General features: G+C 39.7%; 1 protein-coding gene across 8 annotated transcripts in view; it reads left to right on the forward strand.

Annotated features, from left to right (window-relative positions):
• The window catches only part of RC3H1 (ring finger and CCCH-type domains 1), a 63,750-nt gene continuing 37,663 nt past the window's right edge, over positions 1 to 26,087 (forward strand). For 7 of the 8 annotated variants that reach the window (XM_030455733.1, XM_030455735.1, XM_030455739.1 and 4 more), the window contains exons 1-2: positions 1 to 112; positions 23,763 to 24,128. In XM_030455733.1, coding sequence (XP_030311593.1) covers positions 23,898 to 24,128 — 231 coding nt within the window. In that variant the 5' untranslated portion in view covers positions 1 to 112; positions 23,763 to 23,897. Of the gene's footprint in view, positions 113 to 17,960; positions 18,069 to 23,762; positions 24,129 to 26,087 lie in introns of those variants that run through there. The other variant, XM_030455734.1, reaches the window with a different exon arrangement.

Genomic DNA, 26,087 nt, shown 5'->3' on the forward strand with positions numbered 1-26,087 from the left:
CGGTAGGGGGGGCCCGGGGCCTGCGGGTGCTGGAGGAGCAGGGCGCTGCGGCTGCCTCCGTGTACCGCAGCTGAGGGGGTCGGTGGCCGCTGCGGGTAGCCCGGCCCGTGGGGTGAGTGCGCTGTCTCCTCTGCTTCCTATCCCCCCCCCCCCCCCCCCCCCCCCTTCCACCCCCCTCCCACCATTACTGCCGCGCTGGGCTGCGGGAAGCGGAGAGTCTGGGGTGCGGGGAACAATGGGGCCGACCTCGGTGGCGCTGGCGGTAGCAGGAGGGCTTTGCCCCCCCTTTCCCCTCCCCCTTCCTGGGGAAAAGGAGGCGGAGGGGCGGGTGCTGCGGTTGCCTTTGGGCCCTGTGTGGCTGCCTGCCTCACTAGGCCTCAGGCTCCTGCCGGGCTGGATTTCCGAGAGCCCCGGGCAAGGAGGGAGGGAGGGGGCGAGCGAGCTGCAGCGGCCGCCGTACCCGCTGCAAGGGAAGTGGACAGGGCCCGGTGGTTTGGTCCAGCCTGGGGAAGGGGCAAGGAAGAGGCGGCATCACCTCGGGCTACGGCGGCGAAGGGACACTCGGCTTTTGTGTGTTGTCTGCGCTTGCTGTTTTTCCAGGGGCTCTGTGTGCCTGGAAAGAAGGAGAAATCCATCTCTGCGTCGCATTGAGCAGTTAAACGAACAACGGTGGGTTGGGGGTGGTGGTAGTGATGGTGGTGGAATAATCCCGGAGGGCTCGTTGTTGGTGTGGAGGGGTTGTTCCGAAAACAACCGACATCAGGGGACACCAGCGCTCCCGGGTTGTCGCTCTTTTGTCTGTGGTGCCTGAGGGATAAGCGAGGTGGCCTTCAGCCTCCCTTGGCGTGGGAAGAAACCCTGATAAAACCAAACAGAAGCTCCTCTTACTTTCTCTAGTTTCTTTTTTCACTGTGGTGTGGTTTTTTTTTTTTTAGCTCTTGGATTAATGGGGCGAGGATAGGTAAGGTTTCGTGCTAGGAGTGGGATAGCTGCATTTGCCTGTGTTTTAGTGGTTGGGAATGCCCTGGTGTCAGTTTTTGTCCTCAAAAGGCATGGTGAGGCCCATACTGTCTTAAAATGAGGAACTTGCACGTTGTTTTTTTAGATTTTTTTTTTGGTTTGTTTGGTGGTTTTTTGTGTGGGTGTGCTGCTTCTTTTCCCCCCTGGGAACCTGGAATATTTAATTTCCCCCACATGCGTGTTGCTTTTTTTTTTTTTTTAATTTCCGTCAAGTATGAATGAAAAACCTTCTGTCTCTCTGGTGCTAGCTACTGCTTTCTCTATATTTTTACTATTTTGAAAATGGACGAAAAAAAAATGTTGCAAAATTTATTAAAAGGTTTAAGGCAACCTGCATTGCTGCAAAGCTGCTTTAATCATTGTAACTGATTTAGCAGTGCTATCTTCTGTGCTTGGAACAGAAACACAGCTGTTAAATTCTACTTTTAAACTGTATTTGCATCATATAGCTAGAGACTTGTTAGGTAACACAGCAATACTAGGAAGCAGCAATTATGTTTTGCTAAACTTGCCTTTTTCACTCTGTTCAGGCTTACAAGGATGTGGAGGACATTAGTTATAAATTATAAATGTCTGTATTTCTGCCTGTGAAGTGAATGAAACTGTGCTTGTATAAACTACCCTGTGTTCTTAGGGTGGTTCCTAAGCTTCACCAGTAGCACCATGGCTTTCTTCAGTCCATTAATAAAGTGTTGATATGAAATGAGGGTTTCCATTAACATCAAGAGGAGCAGATGTTATCAGTTAGGCATCTTAGCTTATTTACCTCCCTGTCTTAGAAAAGGTTCTGTCACTTTGACAGGCTGCTTTGAAATTTAGAAGCACAGGTACCATCAGTCCAGGCTGTTTTGACCAGAGACTTAATTGGTGCACTTGTCAATCACATCTAAGCAGCAGTAACCTTAATGGAGATTAGTGGGAAGTTACTTGTAGGTGTTTTGGTTTGGTGTTTAGGTTTTTTTTTGTTGTTGTTGTTAGCTTTATGGGCAAACCATCTTAGCTTAAAACATTTTAGACATTCATTTATAGAAATTTAGGTTGTTGTATGCTGATAATTTTAGAAAACGAGTGTTCCAATGAACAGATGAATATGAATCCAGAAGTTATGTACATTAGTATGTCAGGGTTTCATACACAGGTATCTTAGGGCACATGTATTTAGAATAAAGTGGTCATGTTGGAGCAGATGAACAGAAATTAACAGGTTTGCTTTTGGAAACTTCTGCCATGTTTCCAGTGATTCACCAGTAATCTGGGTGGACACCATTACCAATCTTGTTGAATTAAGCATTGCAAAAGCTTAGATTTGGTGAGTGTGCATATTAAGTAATTGACTCAGTTTCTTTACATGTGGTTCAGAAGTCTTGGGTGATGCTCATGATCACCTCTGATGATGGCAAAGACTGACTTCCCATTTGATTTAGGGTCTATATTTCATAACTAAGTAGTGGTGTAAAATTCAGTGTGATGATACTTAGGGAACTGACTTTTCCCATTCTGTAATATGTGACAATGTGAAGGATAATTACCTTGGGGTTTTTTTTTTGTTTATTCCACCCATATGATATACATGCTGGGTAACTGGAAAAAACATTTCATCCAATTGGAAGAACTTGTGGAATCATAGCTTTCATTCATTATGAAATGTAAAGCTGAACTAGAAGGAAAGAACTTGGCTTCTTGTAGGCTCACAAATAGCCTGAGCATCTCAAAATAGCCATGCAGCAACCACTAAAAGGTGTATTTTAAGCAGATGACCCTTTATAATCCTGTTTAAGTTTTTTGCAAAGCCTGCTCATTGTTTCAAATTCTTTCGCCCAGTGAATTCACTGAATCATTTAGCAGATGAAAATCTGTGTGGCTTTGTGATTCTTCCTGCTACTGGTAAATCAGTTGGTTGTTTGGTAGAGTATCCAAAGTAGTATTTGCTGTTAGGCCAAAAAATAATCTGACTTGAAAGTACTCGAGATACAAGCCATAGAGGAATTTGTAGCTTGAAGTTGATTTGTTGGACTGCACTTGCTAATGAATCATAGAAAGTTAGGGGGTTGGATGGGACCTCTAGAGATCATCTGGTCCAACCCCCCTGCCAAAGTAGGATAACCTAGGGCAGGTCACACAGGAATGCATCCAGGCAGGTTTTGAAAGTCTCCGGAGAAGGAGACTCCACAGCCTCTCTGGGCAGCCTGTTCCAGTGCTCTGTCACCCTCACAGTGAAGAAGTTTTTCCTCATGTTGAGGTGGAACTTCCTATGTTCTAGCTTAAACCCATTATTCCTTGTCCTATTACAGGGAACCGCTGAAAAGAGATTGGCCCCTTCCTCTTGACTCCCATCCCTCAGATATTTATAGACACTAATAAAATCCCCTCTCAGCCTTTTTTTTTTTTTTTTTTTTTTTTTTTATATATGCTAAACAGCCTCAGTTCTCTCAGTTCTTCTTCATAGGAGACATGCTCAAGTCCCTTAATAATCCCCATAGCTCTCCATTGGACTGTCTCCAATAGATCCCTGTCTGTCTTGAACTGGGGAGTCCAAAACTGGATATAGTATTAACCATGGCAGAGTAGAGGGGGAGGAGAACATTCCTAGATCTGCTGGACATGATTTTCATGATGCACCCTTAGGCCTGTTGGCCACAGGGGCACATTGCTGACCAATGACTTTACTGTCCATTAGGGCCTCCAGGGTCTTTCTTCATGGAGCTGCTTTCCAGAAGAAAGTCCCCTAATCTGTACTGGTGGTTGGTGTTACTCCTACATCCCCCAGAAATTCCAAAGATACAGAAATTCCAAAGGTTCTCCTGCAGAAACCTTGTTACAACTTTTACTTCCTCTAGTTAATCAAGTTTGTTTGCCTTCTCCACACTCACTAAACCGCCAAGTTGGTGATGAGCAGTGTGCACAGTGGGCAGGGAGGAACTTTTCAGTGTGAGCTTGTGACATCCACTTACTGGGAGTTCCTTGTTACAAGGAAGAATTCCAGTCCCTGATCCCCATCACAAATGCTTTCCAATGGGTTACCTCTGCCTGCTGGTGGAGGTTGGCACAAACTGAGCCACTCGGTCTAGAGCATGTGGCCCCAGACATTTAAGGGCATCACAGCCCTGTTATTGCTCAATCTTGGGTGGCTGAATGCCAGTTGTCCCTCTAAGAAGTTGGACACTGTCCACTCGGGGGTCACATAACTGGTTAGCATGCCAGAGCCTTGTTTGTTATTGGAATTAACCAGACAAATAGCTTCCACCAACTAAGAATGGCCATGTGCTGCCACCACCCATGGAACAGAGAGAGAGCTCTCAGTCTGTCAATCCCATCAATCTAGACTAAGTGAGGAATCCTATGTATTAAATCATTATCATACAGAAAAGATTAAAAATTGCTTCAGTTATGAAAGGTCATTGTATAAACATTCTGCAACATCTGAAATTTCAGGGTGACCTTCAAGGTTCCATGGAGGCCATATTAAAGTAATGCAGTCTGAAGTCTATGGCCTCATGATAATGGAGAAAGAAAACCACAAATATTGGCTGATATGGCATTGTTTTCCTTTCCGTACAGAGATAATCCACAGTCCATACTGCATTAGATGTGGTTCCCATCACTTAGTTTGACCACTTGTTTGTTTCAAGAAATGTGTCTCTTAATGGTTATCATTTGCATCTGTATCGTTGTCTTGGTTACTAGTATGTTAGAAGTTGAAATAGTATTAGATTTCAAAGGACTGACTGATTTCTAATTGGGTTTATTTGTGGAAATGAATAACAGGCAAGAAAGTGTAGAAGCCCTGCCAACTAAGTTGTAATAATTGGTGAGACTTCTTGAGGAAATAACTTTCCTGCTAGTGCATATTAGCAACAGGATTTATGCTACCAGCTGGTGAAGGAAGATCTTGGTATTTCTAAATCTTTATTTCCATCACAAATTGTTACAAATTTTTGTGGTCAGAAGCCATACTGGTTATGTACTGGTGTGTTGGAATTGGTAGAGGAGTGTGTTTCATGCATGTGAGATGGGTGTGCTCTCCTTAAGATTTATTTTTAATACAGTGAGAATGAAGACAGCTACGTATGGTCCTGGGCAACTTTTGGCAGGTAGAGGTGGGTTATTACATTCATCAGAAACATATTGCAGAAATTTTATGCAAGCAGACTTTCAACAGCTTGCAGTAAGACTGGCAGATTAACTGCAAGTAATATTAGTATTACTTCTACCTTTGAGAAAGTAGCTCTTGGCTCTGGCACAAGCTTGGACTTGATGTGAATGAGACACTGTTGCATTATGCAGATGAAAAATACTGTTTCATCTCACTAGCACCATGTCCTGAGCACTGTCCATTGACATTTGGAAAGTCTAGAAAGACTACTACAAGACTACTACACATAGGAAAAGAGCCTGGATGTCCTTTTCAAGCTTTTAGATGAAAGCTTCTGCTCAGTGTACTGGTTTATTTCCCAGAAGAATTTTTGTTGTTTTGCAGCATACAATGTGGATGCTATGCAGTTAAACAGAGAAGCTGTGCAAGTGTGGCTGAAGGAAGCAGCAGATCTTTTATTTGCTTCACATAGATTGTGGCAGAGGTTGCTATGTAATTGGAGACAAAGAACACAGAAGAGAGTATTTGTCAGACAGGTAATACTGTGGTGAGTCTTGAGTTCAGCATTACAAGAGGTGGAGGGTTTATTGACTGTTATTCATTCCACCATTAAAGTCACTGGAATAGCCATAAATGACATGTTCTTGCTGATCCCTCTCACTTCTGATTTCTTGAGCAAAAATTTTTTTAATCCTTCACATAAAGTGTTATTTCTTAAACTTGCAAATATTTGGCATTGGGGTGGTGGTGCAGCATCTTGATCCGAGACCTCTGTATTTGGATTGAGCTACAAGACTGCTGAAGAAACAAAGCATCTGGAACAGCAGAAGTAACCAAGATGTGGTTGTGTGGGAGAATCTACATCTTGTAGGTGATGTCTGATTGCTTTGGGTTCACTTTTTGTTTTAACATGGGAATTCTGGTTTCTCATCCCTTGACTACACCAATTTAATAGGTGTTTTTTAAATGATCTAATTAACTGCTTTTTAAAAGCAGCCTGTTAACATAAAATTTGGGCATTCCAAATGTCATTTTTCAGGGTGCTCCCATGTTTACCAGACTTTGTCAGGGTAAGCTTTGAAGTTTGAGGCACGATTGGTTTTAAACCTGCCTGTAATGAAGTTCTTGTTTACCAGCTGATGGAGCAGTAGTGCTTGTAGGTTGGTTTTAAAGGTCTTTTCAAAACATCCTCCTGACATAATTTCTAGCAATAACTCAAGTTCAAATGGTGAGCAAGTTGGAAGGTCTGTCAGTTAATGCCTTCTGACATCCTTACTGTTATGGAAGGTGGCTGGTACTAGAGTAGCAGCAATCTTCTCTCTTTTTATGCATTGTAGAACCTCCAGGACCTGTGAGCTAATTATTTTGGTAAATTGTAACAAGCAGTATTGGTCTCTAATTCCAATTTAAGAGCTGTCTTTGGGGCAAAATAGTGTGGTTCAGTGAAGGTGTTACAAAGTGAACTTACTGAAGTTCTTGCCAAGAGAGATGGTTTTGATTACCTACTTATTAATAAACCAGCTTTTGTGGAACACTCCCAGTGTTTGGTAGCATTTAACTTTCTCTGTGTTTTGTTTTTAGAGTAAACATTATACTGACTTAGCACTCTTGGCTTTTTGTAGCAGTTGTACTTGAATGAGAAACTCTGCCATGTTTTACTACAGTGACTGTAATATAAATGCCCTTCAAATGTAAGTGACTTTTTTTGCAAGTCACTTTCTTTCAGCTTGTTCTCCCCCTTCTTCCTTTTGTTATCAGTTTAGAATGGAAATCTCTCAGGTACTATTTGATGCTAGGAACTGTACAAACAAATGAGTGTTAAGACTTCCTTGTCCATTGTTGTGTCTGGTGAATCTGGTACTTGCAGTATGGCAAGACTGAAGTAGTTTGTGCCCTTTGTTTTAAATTCTATGCCAAGATGCAAGAACCGAAGGAGAACTTGAAATTAACAGCCACTAAATTTGAAAGAAATAGTAGAAAGTGAGTTTGTTTAGCTTGCATGGCATTGTGAAGTTGGTGCATGCTGCAAAAACATTGTTTTATCATCATTAATATTTCTGGCAGTTACGAAGGCCTAATGATAATTAAATCTCATGTTCCTGAACATAAGCTGTTCTTTAGGAGGCTCAGTAGAAAATTTTCCCCTGCCTTTCCATGTGAATGCTGTGCTAATGAGATCTTGAAAAATCTGCTCATGCTCCTGAATCCAGTGAAGCAATCCCTATATTTCAGTTCACAAAAATCCATCCTGGGTTTGGTGCCAAGTGAAGTGGTGTCCTGCTTCAGACAAGAGATGTGGAAGAAAGAGTAGGAGTGGATGCAGACTGTGAAGCAAGTCTCAGCCTTCTCCCTGTATAGATAAAAAAATTTTCTGGGTTATGTACTATGTATTTTCTAGCTTAGATATTTCTTGAGCACTTCTATGGCAATTAAGTAATCTGTTTTACATGGCATTTGGACAGTGGGTTTCAGACATTTCTGAGGCACTCAGATGTTCACATGTATGAAATTGAAAGTACCCTGTTGTAAACATCACAGCCAATTAATAAAATTAAAAAAAAAAGTTGTTTAATACTGAAATTGTCATTGGTCACCTGCATTGTTGCTAATTATCGTGTGGGTACACATTAAAATTAAAATTTTGGAAGCTTCTTCAGTAATTTTGTACTCTTACTTGCTATAAAGAGAACATGCATTGTGTTTCAAAAATAGATCAGAACAAGGCAAAGCTGCACAAATTACTGCAGCAGTTATAAAGAAAATACCACTCTCCTATATATCTTTCCAGGTTTGGAATTACTTTTCTGTAAGGAGTCTTTATTCCTTTGCATACTAAAATGATCTTCTGTTTTTCCTAATGATTGTTTGTTTGCTTGTATTAAGTACTTGCCTTCTAAGTTTTTGGCTTATTTTTTTTTACTTTGTTCTGAGCCAGTATTAAGCTAGCTAATGCAGGTAACAGAGATGGCATATTGCCTATTAATTTTGTTACTTTGGCAGCTTGGGCTTGCAGGATGGGTTGTTTGGATAATGGAGCAGCTATGGGACTCTTTCCTTGGACTTCACTAGAAACTATCAAAATGTCACTGCTTCCTCTGGGACTGATGAGAAGTTAGGGAACATTGTTCATGGCACAGTCCCTCATGACTACTTTGGCTGTTGCTGTAAGTTTGAAAGGAGAAAGATAAAAATAAGTTAGGCTAAACTGGTTTGTTGTAATGGACTGGGTAAGTTAAAGTAGAGGCTATGGCTCAGGCTGTCCTTCCTGTTTGAGTCATTCTCCTGTTTGATTATGTGAAAAGGCTTCCTGTAGAATTAATTAAAAGGGGGGGCTGTGTGTCTTGGTAGTGCTGCTTAAAACCTTAGTTAAAGTAGTGATTTATAAATTTCATCTTCCTTGTTTCACCGGGAAGCCTGGATACGCCGAGTTGTTTGTAGGTGATTCATACAAGTGGAAAGAAAGTGTTATTCAGGAAAGTGAGGATTAGTTCAACTTTGGTTGCTTGGAGTAGTCCAAAGTATTTTAAAAGTGAATGTTTCCTTGCCAGCTGTTGCTGGATTCAAGAGAAAAAGGAATATGTTCTGGCCTTTTAAATGCTTGTGCATGTTGTTGTCTTATGTTTGTGCCCTATATTAAAGGATGTTGTGAGTACTATCTGCAAATGTTGCTTCTGTGATACATTTTTGCCATTTATCTACTGTGTTGTACTTTATGGAGTCTCTTTTCCTGGCTTGAAGATGGCTTACTGCATGATTCCCTCTGTTTCTCTTCTGTATCATCTATTCCATTTGTCAAGTTTAAGGATGGAATTGTATTGAGGATCTTTAGGGGAGATGAATGATTTGTTCTGCGTTTATAATTGTGATGTAGTTCACAGAAAAGGTGCTCAAAGGGTTGACAGTGTGTTTGGAAACTCTCTAAATAATCCATTTGTTTTTTCGTCCAAGTAAGAAGCTGTCATTAACAATAGGCAATTGTAGGTATCAGAAATAACCTTGTTCTGACTTATCAGAATGTGTTGGGAAATGAAGCTTTTCAGTTTCCCCTTCAGTGATGCTGCTTAGTACTTGTGATTCTGGACACAGAAATAAAAGGTCCATCCAAAGTGCTGGATTCTTCTTCTTGGTATTAAAATAATAAAGTAAAAGGCACTGGACAAAACTCGACACTACCAGAAAGCAGAAAAGCAGAGCCCAGTTACTACTTTCCAGGCTAATGAGACCTGTATTGTGATAAATCACACTTGATGGCCTCCTTGGCTCTTGAGAATAGCATTTCTTATTCAGCTGTCTGTTTTGAGGGCTTCTGGTTAGAGCAAGAGAGATGTGGTAGCAGAGACTTGACAGCTTTGTGGCTGCAAAGATAAATATATTCCACAGGTTATACTTGTACTAAATTTATCCCTTTTCTCTAATTACTACAGAGTTGAGAAGACTTGTTTTCTCACCAAGCACTGTAAATTTTGCAGAACACACTGGTGTGGGGACCATAAGAATAATTGGCAACACTTTTCTCTCTCCTTAATGTGTAGTATTCTGTCTAATTTCTGTAGCATTTACAAAAAGAAGGAATAAAAATAGGAGTAATAAAATGACAAAATCTAGCTAGCCCTAATTTTGCTTTTTTATATATATGTATTTATCCCTCTACCAGGTGTAGCAGAAAGTAATCAATTGGATTATATTACATTAAGTGTCAAAGTCTCTGCACTGTAGTTAGAAATGATATATCCTTCAAAAAAACTCTCCTGGTTTTCCAAGCCTAAGGATATATGTGACCATCAAACAGAGATCAGTAGTTAGATTTCTGGTCACTCCTTTCTCAGTGAAACTTCTAAGTAAAATGTTTCAAACAAAACAGCACACCAGGACTGGGTGGGTAAGTCTCTGGGTGTGTTTCAGAGGAGGAATTATATGATCACAGCCATTTTTATGTGGGTTTTCAACTTTGCTAGACCAGTTTAGAATAGAACAACTTGAGCTTGGCACGATGTAGATGATTTGGGGACATACCAGGAAAAAAGGTGTCCACAGAAATGCTTGGTATCAGTAAAGTAAATTATACCTTGGTGTTTGAGGCTGCAATGGCATGGCTATCATGTGAAGCACTGCACCATGAGAATGGGGTGTGGTGGTACTATTACTCACTAGGTAGTGAAGCAGTTGCAGGCATATTTGCTTTTATTTAAAATATAAAGTAAAAGATCCAAAACATTCCATTGTGTCTTCCATGTGAGTAATACATGAATTCACCTGGCAAATAAAAACATTATTTGGCCTTCCCCTCACTTTCTCAAGACAGGGGAAAAAGAAAGCCTTGGACAGGTTTATTTGCTGGCTCCTGTGAGAGCAATTGGGAGCCTTCAGAAAGGGAAGTGATTGACAGCAATTCTTTCCTTCGTGCACATCTGATAAGTTCTGAAATTACATTAATGAATTATTGTACCTTTTGAGAAGTGGGGGTAGAATCAGTCATGTTGATGTGACAAGCTGGTATGTGAGCTGTCATTACAGAATGAAAATTGACAGTAAGCCTGTGGAATTCCAGTGACTGCAGTATGCTCAGAAATACATTTAAATACTTTGTTCATGTTAGGTTATATATATTAAAATAATTCCCAGTGCAATTATGAGTGCTTCAGTAATGCTATTGGGGGTGGCTTTTGGATTTTGAGAATTTTCTTTTTTGAATTTTTTTGTCATTCAGTTTTAGCTTACTGTCTTTACCTTCCTTTTGTTTCCAAAACAGTGAGTTGCTAAATAGAGGGCTGTTGGCTGCATGGGTGGTAACATGGTTTCAATGCCTATTTTTGCTTGCTGTGGCTTATCATACGTTTAGATACCTGCTGTTTATAATCAGGGGCTTATACAACAGAAGACAGAGGGAATTAAACAATCCAATCATGTGGATATTGCCTGTACAAGGCTTACTTGTGTTTACCCTGGCTTGGTCTGCAGCAGTCTATAGAGGTGTGACTGGCAGCCAAGTGCAGCCATTCTGTTTTAAGACCCTAAAAGAAGGGAATATTAGAAATAGTTATTCTGTGTGGTTCATATGTGCAGTAACTAAAACATCTGAGATTTACTCTGAAGGTAGTGGAACAGGGAGTGCTGCAGTTAGGGAGTGTGAAGCCTTAAACACATAGTCTCTCACTGGTCTGGGGTGGGGTGCTCATTAAAAGCACTTGGTGGGCTGTGACCATTTTAAGGGCATTGTTAATGGCCATTGAAATGTCCAAGTGAGGTACATAGGCACTTCACTGTGCAGCTGCTGTTTTCTTTTTCAGTATCTTCCACAGAGATATAATCCTGTGTCAGTAAAGCTCATTAACACAAGTTTCCCATTTGCTTTTAGAAAGGTAGACTAGTATAGCATACTACAGAGAACTATATAGTTTTTACTAATAGAACTCCAGCAATAATCTGTGAGATGATGTCTTATGTATTGTTTTATTCTGCATTATTCCAGTTGCTGTTCCTGCTATAATACAGCTGTAGCATGCTTTCAGAGATGAATACATCTTTTATGACATACTATTATAAGCTAGGAATGAGAAGTGTTCTTCATGGACTACTGCATTTAGAACAAGTTTCATGCAATATAAGCAGTAAATAAAGAGAATTTTCTTTACACATCTAGGGTAGAATTGTTTTTACAAGGAGCAGAAAAATTCATCCTGGCAGTGGATTTTTAATAGGTAACTTCCCAGGGTTATTGTATTTTGCCCTCTTGCTTGGATGATTTTCAAGTTACGTAACTTAAACTTTTATAACTAGGGTTGTAATTAAAAACCTCTTTAAGAGGACACAAGATACTCTTCCATTTTAAATCAGGCTCCTGCCAAAAATAAATCTAACCAGTATCTGTCACTGATAGGAGAATCAATGGGATATTGGAGGTTTGGATTTTTTTTCTTATACCTGAGTATTGCATTGTTTGCTATATTAAAAAAACCAAACCACCCAAACGAAACAAAACAAACAAAAAACCCAAAGAAAAATGACAAAACAGCTTTCATTTTTTTCGTTAAAAAGCTGTGAGATGTTTGTTGTTGGTTACAGTAGGTGTTTAATGGAAACCCTGAGAACTGAGCCTTTTGTTTCCACTCAACGAAAACCACAAGTAGTGTTTTTAATGATCCTGTGAAGCTGTAAAGAAAGGATGCTATTTTTATAAATCTGGCAGGCAAGGAGGCTAACACCAAAGTAGCAAAATATTTAGGTTTGGTTGTTGGTTTTTTTCCCTATAATTGAAGGTTATGTGAAACGTTTCTTTGAAAAGGAGTACCTTCCCCCAGGCTATTTCTGGCCTCTGGAACTGCTCTTTTTAGCAGTGCTACAAATTGAATCACAGGGTGCCAGTAGCATTTAAAGCAAATGAGGCTCAATTACATTGAGTCAGAAGTACCTGAATTAACCTGCTTTTCAGCAACTGTTGTGTGACCTCTCCTACTGATATTTAAAGACTTTAAGCCCTGTGTGAATGGTGATTTAACACTACTTAAAAGTGATGAGCAGGCTTGTCCATGGTGAATAATGTTTGGATTTTTATAACAAAACTATGCTCAGAGGAGTGGAGAAAATCATGAATAGTATGTTGACTAGCTAACTTTTTATGGAACTCCTACAACAGATTAGAAACTCCAGGCTCACTGCCATTTCTGCAATGAGCTGCTCCTTAACCTTGGATGACTCCAGAGTTCTAGTGAAGATTAGGTTACATTATTAAAACACAATTGCAGCCTGTGTCATAGAAACAAGCAGAATAGTAATCTATGAAACTTCTGTTATCTTAATATCCCTACTATTATTACCAGTGAAGCTACTAAAGAGCTGGCCAGAGGAGGAGATCTGGCTTAGTTTCGTCCCCGTAAGCTATTTATGCATCAGCTTTTGTAGCCTTTACATTATTGCTTCTATGTTTGGCACTCTTGGCTCTAAGAGGGGCAGGAAGATGATGTGGAGTTACAGACAGCTACAGCAGTCTTCCTTTTTTATATAGCACTTTGCTCACTGCTGTAGCCATGATTAGCTAAAAGGATGGTTTTGACTGTATTTGCATGACTGATGCTATCGAGAAACATTGGTTAAATCTATCTGTGAACCATTAGTTTTGAAATACAGAAGATTTTTTTAGGTGGATGTAGTGTGAAGGAACAATGCTAGGGGTTGTTATCACTTGAGTTCCTTACTACATTTCACCTACTCTCATCATGCCAAACTGTTAGTCTAGTCATCCTTACTGTTAGGATTGCTTAATAGCATTTAAGTGTATAGTTAAAACTTGGACAATACTTTAATGGGTTCCATTGATGACATACTTAAAAATCTTTCTTGTCCTGGTTGTGTCAAAATAAGCTGCTCATGAAACTACACCTAAAACTTTCATAAACCTGTGCTGAAGCTAAAATGTTGTCTTGCCATTTTCATCTTCTGTGTTTCCCCCCCCCTTTCCCTAAGGTTTCCCTAAGGTTTTCAGGAGCACCTGACCATATCTGGAACAACTCTTGGAGCCTCTTAGAAGCTAATGTGAGAAGGAAAGGGATTTGGCTTGGGTCTCTGGTGTAGATGGCATGTGTCAGATTTAGATCTGGCACCAGGGAGAAGCCAGTGGTACCTTTCTGAGAAGCAGTTCTGGCTTGCCCCACTGTAAAAGCCATGCATGCAGCTGCACTGAAAATGCCAAATGTGTAGTTTCATGAGCTGTCTTCATTGGTGGCAGAAAAAAAAACCTGAGTCCTAATGTTTCAGTCCTCACAAAGCTAAGCTGGTTAACCCATGTTAACTTTAGGCAAGAAATACAGGTTATTATTTGCTGTCTTCATAGAGATGAGGTTCTGTTGCTGCAATGTTAAATCTTGTCAGTCTCACACTTGTAGGTAGTGGCTATCATTTGGTCTTAGTTTACAGTTTGTGTGTTTTCACTAGTTTTTTAACAACTCTTTTTTTCAGTTCTGGACAGGATGTGTGCTGCTAGACTTAAGGTGCAATCTGGCAAAGATATGGGGAAACCCTAGATTATTTTCTATTAGAAACTCCTCAGTTTGCTTACCTCCACTTTCTGGAAGTGGTTGTTAATACAGTGTTGTGGTAAGCAGAACAGTGTTTTGACAACTGTTTTCAAGTGTGCATCTTTTCTCTGAAGTTGCTAGTGCCCTACATTATTTTCCTACTGAAGAAATTATATCATATGACTGACTGAACAGGTGCCTGATGTAGAGGAGCTGAATTCTTGAAGCTGATAAAGTTTAATAATTCTGTCTCAAAATCTTTGAGAGAAGGGTGTGACTGGGTATAGAATCAAAGTCTCAGGGGAATGAAATTATTTCTTTGGTGTTGTGAATTCCATGATGAGATGTGTATGCCAGCAAACTAGGTTCTCCATTGCCTTTTGAAATAACATCATAGTAGTCTAGAGATTGTTTTGTATACAGCACTTAATAAGAAAACCTTTCTTGTGATTATGTTTAAAATGAACTCATGAATAGAGAACAGGCAGGCAAGCAACTACTTCAGTACTTTTGTTTAAAAATTCATTAGTTGTTTTCACTATTCTTGGATGACTTTGTGCATTTATTAAAAGATCTTTTTGATGTTTAAGTGCAGTCTTCCAAAATAAATTGCTTTGAAGGTAAACAGAATAACTGAAGCTTTATTAGAGACTACTGTTATGTAAACAGTCATTAACATGAAGCTATTTGGTATCTATTTTTAAATGGGAGCATCTACTAAGTAACAAGAAAAACCACCTCCAAATCAAAGAAATTAAAAGGGAGGAAAAAAAACCCTAAAGGTTTTCTGAGACAGTTTTCAAATGGGCACTGAACTTGTGAAGTTATATATAAAATGGAGTTTTACTTGCACATTTTACACTTTGAGTGACCCGTTGAAATAGCAGCCTCTTCTTCCCTGTGCTTGAAAGTAGCATTTATATTTACTTAACACTATATTTCAGCATTTCCTACTGTTGCACCTGGAAAGTTGGACCTAGGAGGCTTGAGTATTTTTGAATCTAGTAGGTAGTCTGAAAACAAATGAAAAAGTTTTTGAGAGTAAACACTGTAATGTGAACTCTATAAGAGAAGGAGTTGGGAAGGTAATTCAGGCTGTTACTTGATTTTTGCCTCCTAAGTCTATCAAATAAGTATTTTCAGTAATATTTTCACAGTATGCTATGAAAAAAAGCATGCACACACAGAAAGCACTCCAAAAAGAATTAGCTGTGGCATTTTCTGGATTACTTCTGTTTGCTTGGGAGCTCAAGACAGGCAAGATTTATTATATTGTAATAGAGAGCTGCTATGGACAGGTTTTTATGAGTATCTTGAGCCAGACTTTAATTCTTCTCTTTTCTGTCTCATTATTTCATATTGCTGTGTTATTGTTCCTTGTAGCTGTGGTATCACTGTCATCAAAGCAGAATTATAGCTGCTGAATCAAGTCGAGAGAGAAGCTCTTACTGGAGAGTGGGTGGTGAGCAACACTTTCTAATTCTTTGTTTGGTTAGGTTTTTTATGCTTTCTCTTTCACTGAATTGTGCTGGGATTTCATGATTCATGTCTACTTGTCTCAGTCTAGGGAAGGGCAAAGGCACTGCAGTGGCAACAAGATGTGTCCCCCCTGCCCCCATTTGTTGAAATTCACATTTTGATCTATTGAACTGCTATTGGGGTAGTCAGGTAGCTGTAAATTATTCCTGCATGGAAAAGAATTATAATGGGCTTGGTGGCTTCTGTCTTCATTGTGATTTCTCACAATGGCAAAGGCCAATCTTATTACTCCTATGATTCTTTGGATGTTTCAGGTCACTAAAAGGTATATACAAATAAAAACTTTTGCTTTAAGTTAGGACTCAAAGATATCTGTTCTTTCACCTGTGTTTATGCAGCTGAAGTGATTATAGTCTCCAGAATGCTACCCACTTCTCATTGTTTTCTCTTCTTGAAGTTTACCACTTAAATTTTTATTTTAGATGGGCTGCTTGTGCAGTGGATTTGTTGCTCCCTTTCAATTAAAAATGAGGCATTGCTGGTGTAATTGCTATCCACCCACATTTCTGCCTACCTGTGCTTATTAATGAAGATCTAAATTTAAAAGTGTTAGCTTCAGCTGGGGAACTACAGTGCACACAGTTCAGCTGGAATATCTCAGGAATGGCTAAGGAAGAGTATTGACTTCTCAAGCTGACATCAAGAGGTGTTGTATGTCTGTACCCTTGAATCTGAAGATTTTTACAAGCTTGTCCTGTTCAGCTTTACTGTGGCTTCTTTCATGGGTGACTTATGCCAAGCAGAAGCAAATCTGGAAGTCAAGGGGTTTTTGTTTGTTTGTTAAACCAAACAAAACCTTTTTTGCAATATAGGCTCTTGTCTAAATTCTGAAAATCTGTGATAGGAGAGATCAGTCCTCCTAGATACACAAACTTTAACCTGTGTTGTCTGGTGGTCTTTTATGGATAAGGAATTGTCCTAACTTCCCCAATTACTTAGAAAAGGCCTCAGATTCAGTAGTGTCAGAATACAATCCTTCAGGGGCATATTACTTGCTTGATCATTAGCTATAGTTTTCAAATTCATACTTGTACTAACTTGTACTAACAATTATTTGGGTTATTTGGATGTTCAGAAAGCAACTGTTCAAACGTGTATCTGCTTCTGGGCTTTGCTTGCCTCCTTGAGAACAGGATGGGTAGCTCTTGAATATTTGACCAGTTGAACCAAAGACTCTTCTAAAAACTTCTGTTTTCTGCCTCTCTTCTGTTAATCTGGTTTTAATCCTGATTTAATAATTGTGTTACTGTTACAGTAATTGACACTGACAAATGCTGTAACTCTTAATTTGAAAGGAATTTGTTCTAGATGTGCTTGTTTACAGTTAGCTCCCTAGATTTAATAATTTATGGACTTGGGAGTTCTTATGATTGGTAGAAAAAAAAGTTCGAGGTAATAGATCACAAAACATTTTACTATTCATTTGGTCACTTCCCTGTTCTTCTAAACAAGCTGTAAGAGATGTATAATATCAACCAGAAATTATCATGTTCATCATTATTGTCTTAGAAAAGGTACTCTTTGAGCCATGTGCAGGTTATATATTTTGGGGAGTATGAGCAGGGAGGTTTAAGCTTCCTCTACAGGTGTTGTCTTTACAAGTTCACGACCCTTTTGGTGCAATACCAATGATCAAATGCTGAGTGTAAGTAAGAGATCAAGAAAAATAGATATTAGATTTAATGCAGTTTTTTTTTTCCTTGTGAAACCCTTGGTGGATAACTTTATTCCACAGTTTTCTGTTCTGTAGTAAGACATTAGCTCTTGCCTCAAAAGATGTGAAGCTTAAATTGTTGTAAAATGCTTTTAGATCCTCTGCTGGGGTGGTTTTCCTTGTGTTGTTAAACTCCAGGAAGCTTCAAATGAGGGATAATATCTTGCCCTTAATTGCCCTCATTTTCTTGAGGTACTTTACAGATTACCAACTTAGAGACACTTGCTTGAGAGTAGATAAACTTCTTCCCTCATTTTCACAGTCAAAATAAAAATTACTGAGGATAAAAGTAAATACTGAATATAATTTAACTGAGCTTCAGTTTGGCACAGAATTTTGATCTTGTTCATGATGTACTCTTTCTTTTTACCTTTTTCTTTTTAAAGAGACCTTTTATATAGCTATTGAAGCCAGCTAGTGTTTATACAGCTGTAAAAAAAGGGTGAGTGGGAACATGGGTTGCCCACAAACTTCCAGGATTTGCTGCTGGGTGGGACTTTGTGTTGCAGAGCTCTGTTCTGTTCTGTTGGGGAGCGGGCATGCGCGGAGGAGGAATGAGGAAGTGAAGGGCTTGCAGTCAGTTGGTGTACAGCGAAGTTTCAGAGAGCAAACAGGAGAGAAAAAACCCCTCAATCTGTCAGAAATACTCTTCTGGGCTTATGTGTTTTTTCATGGAGCTCCCTGGGTGGAGGTAAGAAGCTTTTCTACTTGCTCTTCTCTCATCAGGTATGGGTTTTCGGAGGGTTTTTCTGTAGAACTGGGTATGGAAAACATAGCTAGTATGAATCTTCCTTTTCTGAAGTTGGTGTTTGGGGTGTTTGTGTGTGTGGCTTCAGCATGCCTTTTGAGAACAGTATTGAGTCTCTATAAACAACCCATTACTTTGGGCTGGTCAGGGATTGCCATGGTTTGTGAAGTCAACTTTTTCCCTCAATTGAAATTCAAGGTAGGTCCTGCACTTGTCCTTAGGAAACACAAGAAAGATACCTGAGTGTTCTCAGAAGTGCTGCTTATTATGTAGACCATACTGGGGTAGAAAACTTTTTTACCTAAATAGGTCCTGTTGAAGCACTGGTGAAAATTGATGGTGAAAATTCTCCACCTTCACCACCAAGTAAAGGTGGAGGGGGTCTGGTTGTTGGTTAGGATTGCACTGTTTGTCTGGTAATTCATATCAGTTAGGAATTGTTTTACCACTCATTTTGTTTAGATTTTTTATTTACTTTTCATCTGAAGTGTAAGGTTTTGAAGTAGTGAATGTACCACAGAGGCAATCTCACAGGAGAGAGCTCTGCTTCTTTGACTAGGCTGCTTTTTCTCAGAAGTGTAACATACCACTTAATATAATTATCTTTCTTTAATAAAAACTCCTATTAATTTTTATACTATGGATTAGCCAAGAGCACTGCTGGTGTGAGTTTGCTTTGGCAGTGAGGAGCTGCTGTAGTGTTGAGCTTTGCACTAAACAAGCTTACTTGTGCTTGATGTTAACTGCTACAGGAAGTTCTGCTTGTTGTTGAGTGAGACTCAGCAAAAAAAAAGACCAAACAGCTTCAGGACTGAAATAAAAGCAGACAATAAAAATGACTATTATTCAGACTTTTGATCTTTGCATTTCAGGAAGATGATACTGCTTAGTTAGAAAAGATCAGTGAAGTGACATTGAGATGTGTAAAAACATGAGAGCAGGTAAGGCTGTTAAGAGCTGTGTGTACTGAAACAGCAGAAACTGAGCAGAGGGTGCCCTGGAGGTGTGCTGAGTCATCTGCCTGAAACTGTACGGTGACTTACTGTGGCCTGCTGCTGGGAAAGATCAGTGCCAACTGGTGTGTGACGAAGTGGCACATGATATGTCTGTGCTAGTACACGTTAAGTCAAAGTAACATGCTTGTGAGACAAGTCAGGATATACTTGGTATTGTATCAAAGGTCTTGGAGAGTGCAATTAGTTTAGAGGGAGTTGGATTTTAACTGACAGCAGAAGGATTTTTCCTGCACGTCATCATGTATCCAGCTTTGTGCCAGTGGGTATTGGTACAAAGTGTTTTGGATTTTCAAAGTGTTTTCTTGAGGGCGTCTAAAGCTTTCTAGCTCTGTGTGGAGGCTCTTGCTGTCACAGATGTAAGGCAGCTTGGACAGGAGGCTGTGCCCCTCTAAACTGTAGTCTGGCAGAGGAAGGAATGTGATAAAGCATTGAGGCAGTAGTCCCAGTTTACAGAACATTCCTATCTTTCTCTGAAGCACTGGCAGGTTCCCAGAGGAGATGGGTCACTGATCTGATCACAGCATGACATTTGCAGTCTGGGTTGAAGGATGGAATTTTCAGGGTTTTTTAGGGGGGTTGGGAAGAACCTATAGAGGGGCAAATTTACTTCTAGCTGTGGATAAAAACAGCTTATGCATGAGGAAGAGTTTTCCATACAGATAGTTTGTATTTTCAAACTCAGAAATATCAAATAAATCTGTCTCTGCTTCCAGTGTAGTGTTCAGGGTCTTTCTTGAGTATCTTCCTCCTTAATATGCTAATGTCATTCTTCTTGTCTTCAGTTAATGTACTGTGGATGTGTTTTCTTAGTTTGTTTTGTTTGGGATATGTTTATTTTCCTCAATCATGCACGTGGAAGTGTGTGTATATATTTAAAGTGTTAGCAGCTAACAAGTAAGAGATACTTTGGGAATCAAGTGGTTAAAAAATGTCATATTAAGGGAAGGGTTATTTTAAACAGGTATGTCTTTTATAAAGACTTCTTTGTTTTGCTCACCTCTAGCATAATGCAGGAGAAAAACATTTTTTAAAGTGTTGTGCTGTGAAAGTATGAATATGCTTTTCCTGCCTTATCTGTACAGTTGTTCTCTTTCTGCAGTGAGGATGGTTTCAATAGCTTTGTGTGATAATGAAAGTGTCTCCTTCCCATAATTTTATTGTCATTTGTAATCTCTCCTGTTTAAAGTAGCTTTCTGAAGTTTAGTATTTTGTTTCCAGCTGTTTCCAAGGTATTCAAAGTCTCAAACCTTATAAAAAGGCACACATCTTTCCCATAGTAACTTCTTAGGTGCATGACCCATCTGTATGCTTTGTGCCTGGCAGAGATTTATGGTTTATCTCCACATGTGACTCTGCTTCCTTGTGTGAATAATAAAGATCTAGCAGGAAGATGGGACCATCTCTGTGGAAAGCTGTGGCAGCAGCAGTACCTGCTTTGGTGCCAGTCCATATGCATCCAGCTCGTGAGCCATCAGTCTATGAACCATCTTCTATGGGACTGGAGGAATTCCACAGTTCTGTGCTGATCTGCTTGGGAGATTTATTAGCAGAGAAGGGTTTTTTGCTCAAACAGCTTTTCTTTCCTCTTGTGAGGAAAAGGTTGGCTGGATCAAGCCAGTTAGCCATCTGTTCCAGCAGATATACTTGTGCTGAAACAGATGATCTCCTGAGGTTTTTCCCAGTGGTATTTTCCATTGTCAGTGTTATGTCTGGCCTTTCTCTGGCATTTTGGCAGCAGTATGGGTCCCTGGGTGCTGTGGAGTCTGAAGTGAGGGGTAGGAGAGAAGTCCATCACAGGAAAATGACAATTCTCACCCACTGGTGAAACCTGCCTCTTTAGTGATGGCATATCCCCGTGGGACTCTGGGTCTTCCACTCAGGTGTGATGTGCCCTTCTGTTCTGGCAGTTAGATACCAGGCTTGGACTCTTTAGAACCCTTGCAAGAGTTGTGTTTTTGTGTAGCTCTGCTTCCATTGTTCTCCAGCCTTTTGAGACTTGCCTTGATAAGAGATCAGGGATGCCACTAATTACTCCCTCTGTCTCCAAACTCCCCATACTTCCCTTTCAGCTTCTGAGGTTATAAATGAGTGTGACCCATTTCATTATGCTAGTTGTCTGGAATGGCCAGAAGTGCAGGTAGGAACATGTCCCTGTTTAGTTTTGGAGTGAGTTTGGTTGTTGCTGTTGTTTTTTTTTCTTAATTAACTCTTAGAGTTGTGTTCAACTCCTTTCTTCTGGTTCAGAGCTTAGGATGGTGGAATCTCTTGAGTCCACATCTAATTTCTAGCAATGGCATAGCTTCATGTTAGCTTCTTGAGTTTTTCTCAGTAAGAAACTGCTCTTTTCCTTAACACTTGGTTAATAATGTTTCAAATAGATTGTTCAAATTGTTTCTGAATTGTAGATGAGTCGGGGAAATTGTTGGTGGATATTTTAACACCAGTGTGGTAGAAAGGAAGCTACGTGACTCAGCTCCTCAGTGTTGAACCTCAAATGTTATTTCATAGCACAGCAATGCATAGCACTAGATTTATCTAGCTGTGTACTGCTCTTTGCAGGAGGGTTTTTGTGGAGTTTTAAGGTAATTTCTGTTACAGCTTTGTTTTACCAAAAATTATTCTATTTAGAATACTTGATACAGAGTTATACTCAAATATATAAAGGAGGGGGGGGGAATGCCTGGAAATCTTCTGTGTTTTGGGAAGTTTGGTCAGTCGAGTAACTTACAAGTGTGAATATTTTCATTTGGTTTATGATGACACAGTAGTAATGGAATGGCTGTCTGATGACAGGATGAAAAAAATTATTGATTTGCTATTAAAGAGGTAATGAGAGGATGAAAGGGGGCACAATGACCCTGAGTAACTGTGGGAGATCTCATTGTGCATTGATGGTGTCAGAATTAACCACACTGCAGTCCCTCTTCCTCAGTACCACCCTGTCTGGGTAGTATTGATTTCTCATTGATTCATTGTTTGCTGAGAAGCAGTGACTGTGTGGCATTGTGCAGCATCTTTTGAAGACAGAAGTAGATTCTGTTAGCTTGAAAACTAAGCTTCAGTGTTAAGTTGATGAAACATAGCTAGAAGTTTAACAAATAACTCTTCCTGCTTGCCTTGGTAAAATGATATTAACTGTGAACAGCATTGCACTAAATTCTGAAACAAAAGCCTGAGGCTTTTCATAGCCTCTGTTTTACTGTTAGATTTTTGTTGCTGTTTTAAAATGCTTTGATTCTGAATTACACAACTCCTAACTTGAAGTTTTGGTCTTTGCCTTTACTTAGAACAGATTTTAATTTTAATTTTGAAGTTGGTTTTAAGTGGAGAAACAGTTGCTGTGTTGCTTATATAAGAGCTTTCTATCAGAACAGGTATTAGGAGGCAAGTGCACACTTCTTGGTATGAAACAAAAGCCAGTGGTGTATGGGAAAGGGAAATTGGGTTGTTTTGTTGTTGTTGTTGTTGTTGTTGTCTTGGTGTTGGATTTAAAAGAATCTCTTTGGTAGTAAATCTGACTTGTTTTGTTTTGGGGTTTTTTTCAAACTTCACTGGTGATAGAAAATAAGCCACATATCAGAGTTTTTTTAGTACCTATTTTCCTTTTGATAATAATTCTTTTCATGTCACTTCATCTCTCTATTCTTTGATATTTCTCCTTACATGGAGAGTTTATTTGTTTATTTATGTCCCAAAGGGATGTTTTCTCTTCCATTTGCTTATAATTAGTAACAATTGATCTTCCTAGAGTTTTGAATCAAAATTACCAATTAATAAAGACCTCCCAAGTTCGTTCTTTTGTAATGTTTCAGTGTAATTTGTTGCAGTAAAGATGTTACTTTCTTTGTCAATATAAAGCCTAGGTAGGCAACGAATGTCTAAGTCAGGGTTAGAAAAGGGTCCTCCAGAAACAGTTGTCACTCATCCAGTCCACAGTGACTTCTAGAAATTTTCTTCCTACTTTTAAGGGATTGAACTGCTTGGTGGGCAGACCGAGGGCAAGTTGAATTATACCCAGAAATGCATGGAGCTTCCCAGGGTAACTGGGATGTGACTGGCTGGACAAGCCCATGTTGGTACTGTGCAGCTCTGTTCATGTGTGAAGGTGGTGTAGTAGCAATCTGTAGTACTACCTGGTGATGTGTGAGATGTATTGCACACAGATGGTGTCTGACTGTACCCTGACCCATTCATCCATTTCTTCTGGAGGTGATGGCAGCTCAGAGGTTTCCATAGAGTCATTGTGTGCCAATCCAGAGACATGAAAAAAAATACTTGCTTGTGATAGAAATTTTGGATGAAGCTTTGCTTAAGCAAAATTATTCAAGCTTACAATGGATACTATAAATATTTTGTTGTAGTGATTGTTTTGATTGGGTTTTTTTATTATTCAGCTCTAGTTGCTGTTAATTGGATCTTTTGTAAAGAAAAAAAACCACAAGCTAAGAAGTTTTTAATGCCAAGAATTAAAGCAAGTTATGACACAGTCCTCTTTAAAACAATGTCAGAAGTGCACTCCTAGTTCAGCTGTACCTCTACAAGCAGTATTTACCTGGCACAAATCATTTCACATGCCTGTTCCAGCAGAGAATGCTAACCATCTGTTTCTGTTTCCTTTCAGGTTATGTTTCACACTATGTGCTGACTGTCTGTACTTACAGAAGATATTTAAAACAAACAGACTTTTTTTCGAAGATTTTGATTCCAGTGGAATCTGTGCTTTAGATTTTTGTCTTGTCAATTAACTCCTGACACAATGCCTGTACAAGCTCCACAGTGGACGGATTTTCTCTCCTGCCCAATTTGCACACAGACTTTTGACGAAACAATCCGGAAGCCCATCAGCTTGGGTTGTGGCCACACTGTCTGCAAGATGTGTCTCAACAAGCTCCATCGTAAGGCCTGCCCTTTTGACCAGACCACTATCAATACAGACATCGAACTCCTTCCTGTGAACTCAGCTTTGCTGCAGCTAGTGGGTGCTCAGGTATCACTGTTTGTTTGTTTGTTTTTTAAATCTGTTTCAGCAGTTTCCTTCTTTCTTTTTAGGAGGATGAGACATGAATAAAGAATGTGAGTGTTAACAGTGTATAGAGTCAACATCTATGTTTTTGTAGATTGACTTTGACAACACAAACACAGGTTTTAAACTTTTGATGTGCAGCACTAGTGGTGCCTGGAACAACAGTTCAATTCTTGCTTTTCCCAGTCCCTGACATTTTGTGTTATATCTGATTTAGTGTAGCCATGGGCTATCACCAGAACAGGTTGATTCTGTTCCCTTCCTTCTTCCCTAATTCATATCTAGCTATGCTCTGCCAAAGGGATGAGCTGGATCAGCAAGATAATCTGGTGGGAAACCTTTCTTCTGTGGTAGGCTACTTGCTTTACCATATTTGCCTTACAGATTGATGATCAGATGTCCCAAAAGCAGGAGGGGGGAGTAAGGGAAAAGGGGCAGACCCTTCTGGTAGGAGTCCTTATGTTCAGTTTGTGCTCTGGAAATGTCATTTTCTGAGCTGATCTAATAATCTAAATCCATACAGGTGACTGGGGGCAGCCTACCTGAGACTCCCCTTTTTGCTGGAACAGGTATTTGGGAGGTCAGCTGAACCAGTCACCTGGTGGGGACGAGAGCTCTGGCACTGATGGCAGCCCAAGGAAAGGGGCAGGGATGTGTAGAAAGCAGGATCACAGTGTTCAGTTGCAGCACAGATGTAATAAGCTTATAATGGTTAAATCACTGGTAGTTCCCTGTGACCCAACCTCCCAAGGCTGGACAGGATTGTGGGCTTGAGGAGAGGAGAAGAGACAATCATGTCTAGCTAATGGGTAAGGAATAAAGTGATATGCTGTTACCTTAGAGGGGTTATTGTTTTCCTTTGTTCTGCTTCCATGTCTGGCCTCAGTGGAGCTGAAGAAAGCAGAAAATGAGAGATCTGTGTTTAGGGAAGAGCTGTTTTGTGGAGGAACTAGAAAAAAAAATGTGGAAGAAAAATCTTTTGATGCTTTTTATTAGGTACTGGGGCCTAGAGAGCCAGATGTGCTTTTGTCACTTCTTTTTTCATTTGGTTTATAAAGTAATATGGCTAATTTGTAGTTATTCTGCTGCTGTGTGTGGCATAGAAGCTGTGTCAGAAGTTTTAGAAATAATTTGTCTTTCTGGCTGTGCTAAGTGACTCATCCTGCTCTGCAGGAGAGGGTGATGAGAGTGTGTACTTCCATGTCTGTGGTACATTTGTGCCACCATCTTTGAAGAGCTTCCAAGCAGTGTGAAATCTGTGGGTGATGCCATCAATATATATTCTCATTCTTTTTCTCCCTTAATTCTTCCTTCCTTCCTCTCTGGAACTTAGAGTAGTTCCAGCTCTATCCAAATGTCCACACACTCCTGCATTTTTTGGTTTTGCTTGGTCTGTGTGCATTTGTTAAGCTTTGTGAGAAGCTTTAACTTGATCTGTGCCTGAATTAAAATTTCCATAAAAACAAGATGCCCTGTAATGAGATGGAAAATCACCCTGCTTCTGTTATAACTAAATCAGAATTTTATTCTGGTTTTACTGGTTAGCTAAGCAGAGTTTCCTTATCCATATGTGTGTGATACATGAAGAAGGAAGAGTGGCTTTATAGTATTGTATTTGTCTTGAGAGTGCTCTGAACTCGAGGTTCTGACTTTGAACTAATAACAATTTTTGTGCTCCTTTTTGTATCTTAAAGTTTTATGTTCAGGATCGATAGCAGATGCTGTTCTTTTCCCCTAATTTGCTACTTATTCCTGCATGTATGCTGCTTGCTGTTACCTAAAAAATGATAGGTAATCCTAGCTGGATTTTTATTATTGACAAACCTTCTCCTTAAAATAAGTTTCTACCACCTCTCCTGAGTTCCTTTTTTCGCTCAGCATGTGAATGAAATCAGCATTCATTGTAACTTGCCCTCCTTTTAC

This window comes from Calypte anna, chromosome 8, assembly GCF_003957555.1.
Source record: "Calypte anna isolate BGI_N300 chromosome 8, bCalAnn1_v1.p, whole genome shotgun sequence".
Lineage (NCBI taxonomy): Eukaryota > Metazoa > Chordata > Aves > Apodiformes > Trochilidae > Calypte > Calypte anna.